This window comes from Hoplias malabaricus, chromosome 4 (genome assembly GCF_029633855.1).
Source record: "Hoplias malabaricus isolate fHopMal1 chromosome 4, fHopMal1.hap1, whole genome shotgun sequence".
NCBI lineage: Eukaryota > Metazoa > Chordata > Actinopteri > Characiformes > Erythrinidae > Hoplias > Hoplias malabaricus.
In genome coordinates this window covers 57,495,488-57,501,487 of record NC_089803.1, presented here as the reverse complement: position 1 = coordinate 57,501,487, position 6,000 = coordinate 57,495,488, and the positions used below count along the sequence as shown (strand labels likewise).

General features: G+C 35.9%; 1 protein-coding gene across 2 annotated transcripts; it reads left to right on the top strand.

Moving 5' to 3' along the window:
- Positions 1 to 238: 238 nt before the first annotated feature.
- On the top strand, positions 239 to 4,636 carry LOC136695484 (uncharacterized). Of its 2 annotated transcripts, none has more exons than XM_066669598.1 (6): positions 239 to 357; positions 1,138 to 1,397; positions 1,861 to 1,956; positions 2,117 to 2,175; positions 2,967 to 3,236; positions 3,611 to 4,636. In XM_066669598.1, exons 1-6 carry the CDS (start codon positions 278 to 280, stop codon positions 3,656 to 3,658), a joined length of 813 nt encoding a protein of 270 aa, XP_066525695.1. In that variant the 5' UTR covers positions 239 to 277; the 3' UTR covers positions 3,659 to 4,636. The 2 variants fall into 2 exon arrangements, with proteins under 2 accessions (XP_066525695.1, XP_066525694.1); XM_066669597.1 differs by having other exon boundaries at positions 1,858 to 1,956.
- Positions 4,637 to 6,000: the final 1,364 nt, after the last annotated feature.

The following is a 6,000-nucleotide window of genomic DNA, read 5'->3' as shown; positions in this document are numbered from 1 at the left end:
GCACTGAAATGATGCATTCAAGCTTTAAATAAATCGTACACTGTTTTGTTGCATCAACATAAAATAAAACGATGAACTGAGATCTAAGACTTTTAAATAGTTCTTTAAAACATGTATGAACTACTTAAATATACCGCTTCTACAACTTCAGAAGTGGAAATAAGGGGGCGGACACCTCGGGGGAGGCACGAAGAAAATGTCTCACGTTCCTCCCCCCGCTACGTCATTATTACCATATGTTTTTTAAAAGGTTTATATCCGGAACCGAAACGCTCATATGAAAAAGGGAATTCACTCTGGAGTTGAGAACTTGTTCGCTGGAGAAATGGAGACAGACGAGAAAACGCCACAACAAATGTAAGTCTTTTAGAACTATCACTTTAGACCTATACCTAACGACCCAACGTTGCTTTAAATTGACTTAACTACACTGGTTTCAAATGAACTAACTATTAATTGACCACGTCTCTGTGACTTGCATTAAAGGCAAGAGTTGCGTTTTATTCATGTAGCTAAACATTTCAAAACCGAACTATTTTAACCGTGAAGTATTTGACTGAATCCCAAAGTCAAAAGCCGCTGACGTATCTACCGTACACTGTGGGAGCATTTCATTAAGATGTATAATTTTATAATTTTTGGTATTAATAGTACTGTTATTTTATCTGTCGGACTGTAACTTTCTGTGTCAAACTGGAGCTAGGAGACGGTTCAGAAACAACGCGGGGACATGCCCGGGCTAGACACCAAGTCCATGACAAACGCAAAATGAAAGTTTCTGGCGTACTACCTATTGATTCTTTTCATTTGATTTATGTTCACATGTAAACAAAGTTACCTCTGACTGATGTCATTCCTTCTTTGGAACAGTTTTCCTCCCTTACAGTAGTTTTAATTTCTTAGGTTTCAATCAGTAATCGAGTTTTGCAAACGTTCAATGTGACAGAAAGAAATAGTCGGCTTCTTGGTTTCCCATGCCGTTAATAGTGACGTGAAAATCGCAAATCTCATTCCAAAGTTTTATTTAGTTACTTATAACTCACTCACATATAAAAATGACAACGATTCATATTTTCTTCCCTTTTTTGTGAATAACATATGTATATATACAGTTATGTTTCTTCTTTTTGTGACCAGAACTGAAAGAAACGGACAGTCTCAGATGGATCTTGAAGACAGTTTCGAATACAGATTCCTTACGTCATACACAAAGAGGAGAGTTCCTACACACACGGAGCCCCCACAAAGCAACGGGGCAATAAAAACTTCGCCTGTGTCTTCGAAGAAAAAACGGAAAATTTTTAAACGTATAAAACTTCTAAGTTGTATTTTACCAGCCACGGGCGATAATGCTGACCTGACTGAAGAGAACAGACTCAAGCCAAACTCAGATGCAAGTGAGTTTAATATGTGTATTACAGTAAAAATATTTTACGTAAATTCCTTCTGTGATTTTGTAGAATATTCATTTCCATATAATGATTTACTGTGGGCATGGCTGTTTTTATTTTTTTAGTGAGTCAGATATATTTTGACTCATCAGCATTGTGTCTTGTATTTGCCCTTAAAATTAGTTATCCAAAAAATTATCTATATATTTACAATGGATTAATAGTCTCATTCACCAACAGCACATCTTTGTCATTACTAGCTGTACAGTCAAATTGGCACAACATCATTATTCCATTTTAAGATTTTGAACCCTAGTTTTTTAGCTGATACTGTGCAATAAGGCTTTATGTTGGTCTTTAGTCAGCAGTTTTGTGTTGTTTTTGGGTCTTCATGTTTATAATTTTATGAAACGGATAAACACCATGCTGGGTCAAATTTACAATGATTTATTGCTGTTTATTTCAGCAGGCTCAGAAAAGGATGTGGAGGACATAGTCAACAAAGTGACTAAGATCACAGATTCTGTGCATTTCCTACCCACAGACCTAGAATGTGATGCCCCTGGTATGTATCTGCTCTTTGGTTGATCACATTGACAGTTTATTATTCCTGTAATAAAACTGAAACCTGACTTCCCTTCTGTGCTTTGTGTGAATAGTCTACATAGTAACATATGTGGTTGAATAACTGATATAAAATTTAAGTGTAACCTTGTGTTTTGCAGATGTTGTTGATAGAATAGTAGAACTGCTTAGAGAGCAAGGAGATGAACTCGACAAAAAAGTAAGTTAGGTGTGCTGTATCTTTATGCTGGATATTATAAGAGTAATTATTTATTGATTGAATCGAATGTCAGTCTAAAATCGGCTCAAAGTGAGCTGTGTGGTCATACTCTGAAAGGTTACATTTATACCTAACATGCATCCGGTGGGATTGGAGTAGAGAACAGTGCTCAGCATTAGTTTGGTGCATTGTGATTGTAATATCTTCTCTGTACATGTGTATGATGAAGGACTTGAGACTTATGTAATAAACGTGCACCTAGTCCCATGGAAATGTCATGAATAAATTGCTAATCTGATCCAAAATATTTCAAATTGATTATATAATGTCCACAAGATAATTCCATAATGATGTGTATCAGATCCATAATATAGAATGGCATACTGAACTATTATTACTATTATTTAAATATTATGTATTTGTTTTATTATCAACCTTTATCTAGCTGTCAGTCTACACTTAAGAATTATGGAATAATTAATAATATGACAGGTGATTCCAAACTTGGAAAAGGTAGTGTAGCCTATGTGTTTTTACATTTAGTGGCAGTAGTAGTAGTACTACTACTAGTAGTAGCCACCACTAACATATATTTTGTAATGTAGCACACTCTTAATTACTGCTCCACCCTTTCCTATCTGGGTGAGTCACTCTTGTCTGATAAAGCAACTCTGACTCTTCGACAGTGTCAAAGACTCCATTTTAGTGAAAATGGATGTAGTAGGTGTCTGTGCCCTTTTTACAATAAACTTTCTTTCTCATTCATTGTCCACTACTTTGTCTGTCTATAGATTAAGAAAGACCACAAACTTATGGAAGAACTCCAGCAAGTTCTGTCATACAGTTTCTTTAAGAAGCTGACTAAAGGCTATTTTCGGTGTCTGAGCCCAGAGGAAGTTCCACAAGTAAAAGACCCAAAAGAAGTCCAGATTGCTCTGGTTTGTGAAATAACTCACCGTCTGAAAATCATGGACCGCCACCCAATGAACCGAGTGCTAGGCTTCGGGGCCAAATACCTGCAGGAATATTATACCACCTGGATCAATGAACAAGGCGGCTATGTGAGTAAATTTAACTTGTAATAAATCTAGTCAGGTTTTAAATGGTCAGTGCTAGAGTTTAAATGTTTTTATTCTGATTGTAAAATCTGATTAGCAAATCCATATTTCAAACAATTTTTTTTGGAGGAAATATATATTATTATAAGGTATTCCAAAAAACTAAGGTGCTATACAGTTACCAATCATAGCATATAATTACTGAACTACAATGTTGGGTTAATATTTGATTATGCTTTACTATAAATAATACATAAATACAAACATTGTATTTTGCTTTTAGGGACAAGAGCTTTGCTTTATTTATTTATTTCTTTATATGCTTTATATTTGATAAGGACAGACTAAACTGAAATACTTTGTTGGTTTCTTCTCAGGGTAAAGTCTTTAGCACAGATGATGATGCTGATGAGGAGGTCCACTGAGCCAGGAGGATTTTAGCCTTTTTTCCTTTAGTTTATTCATTTGAGCCTTAATTGCGGTTACCAGTCAGCTAATAGTATTTTTTGTGAGAAATTTCAGGCATGTTTATAAGCATGGACAGAAGTTTATAAGCTGCCATAAATATCATTCATTGTCTGTAACTGCTTATCCAGTTCAGGGATGTGGTGGGTCTGAAGCCAAGCCTGAATCACAGGGCCCAAGGCAGGGACACAACTGGAAGGGGCATCAGTCCATAATAGGGCACCACAAATTCTCTTACACTTATGAACACTTGAATAACCCACCCTCCAACATGTGTTTTTGGACTGAGGGAGGAAACTGTAGCAGCCAGAGGAAACCCATGTTGCCATAAATAACTGAACCTGAATTTTATAAATATTTATCTGAAATTCATCTTGTAGCAAACAACATCTCTCAGGGGAGTATTATTGCATGCACCTTATATGCCTTATATTGTTTGGGGGCTTCTGTTGTTGTGTTGTGTTGTTAATGTTGGGAAGGGCTTTGATGTATGTTTGAATATAAAGTATAAGAATAATCTACTCCAGATTGAACTGCTTGATTGTGCATTTTGTCATAAGTGACCAACCTCACGGCTGCCTTAAGATATTTATTTCAAATTATTTTTTAATTGTCCATGTAAGTTTTAGCAAATTTAGCAAAAAAGAAAAAAAAAAAAAAATATATATATATATTAGCCAATCCACATACCAACATGTGTTTTTGGACTATCGGATATCGGAGAAAACCGAAGCAAACCAACTCGGACAGGGGGAAAACACACCTCAAAGACAGTCACCTGGAGTGGGGCTCGAACCCACAACCCCAGTGAAATGCAGCAAAACTAACTGTTGCAATTCCGTGCAGCTCTTTGTAGGATATTAATTATTAATATATTATTATTAGGTAATATAAGAAAATGTTTTCATATATTGTGATTTCCATTTATTTATAAGATGTTTTACTTGTACAATAAAATTTTTTATTATTATGTTTTTTCTTAACTTTTTATTGCTTGTGTGAGAGAGAGTTAATTTAATGCAAAATGACGAAAATGTGTATTGGTTTTGGCTGCAATAATTCAATGTACAGTGGGACATCTGTGCACAAATGGCCCAAAGATTCCAAAATATGCAGAAAATGGACTAAATTTGTCAACTTTAAACGGGCACTTTGGAAAGGACCATCCGCTCACTCCGTTATCTGTAGTGCTCATTTCACTGGTGCTTTTCCAACAATATGGGCATGTAAGGACACCAACGAAAGGTGTTCAAGAGCCTCTGTAACATGGAGGTAAACAGGGTAAGGACACTCACTTCGCCTGTTTTAGTTGGTGTTAGTTAACGTTAGCTTGACTCGCTAAACTCGGTGGCTCAGATTATACTCGGCTACGTAGCTGCATTACGGAGGTTTATAGAATTCGAGTTCGACTTCGATCACATTTACAAGACTAAAGGTACCTCTAAATATGAGTTTAGCTTATTGCTAGGTTGTTGTCATGAATAATGTTTGTTATTTAGCTAGATACTGTCATAACAGTCAGTCATAACGGTGTTTTACCGCGGCGTTCGGCTGTTGTCCACCAGTGACGTCACACGGCTGCGTTCAAGAATTTCCGTAGCGAGCTCGGGTTTTATTTATTTAATAAAATTGTCAGTTTTAAAGCGAATTAAGCATGCAATTTTCATTTTAATTCATACTCATATATGTCAGTAACTAAAATCACGTGAAATATTCATGGAGGTCCATTAAGTGGTGCTTAGCCTTTAAAGGTTGTAAATGCATCAGATATTTAACTTTTTGGTAAATATCTGCTTTCATTTGGGCAGGTAGATGCTTTAGTAACATTATGTACACTTGGTTTGTGTGATTTGTGCAAATGTGGTTTGGGATAATATGTTTGTTTCAAAAGTTAATTCTATCTTCAGCGTTTCACTGCTATAATTCCAATAAGGTGCCCGTTTAAGGTGGAACTAAATATTTGAGTACAGAAATTGTGAATTAAAAGCAAATATATGCCTCCAAAAAAGGCATTTATGGTGGAAGGATAAATAAAAAGAAGATATCTGCCATGCCCTGAAAACTGAATAGTGTAGTAAAAGCTTGTAAATGCAGGAGAAAAAAAAACGTGGGCGTTTGTTCACGTTTTTAGCTTTTAGCTAGCATAGATTAATGTTGTAGAGAAATGATTACTTTTGTGTGTAAGTTGGTTATGGCACCTTTTAACTATTATTATGGTCCAAATTTCATAAACCTGAACTCTGTTTTCCTCAAACTGGCTGAGTTTCGTGTCTGAGGAGGTGGGGGAGGGGGATATGTCTCC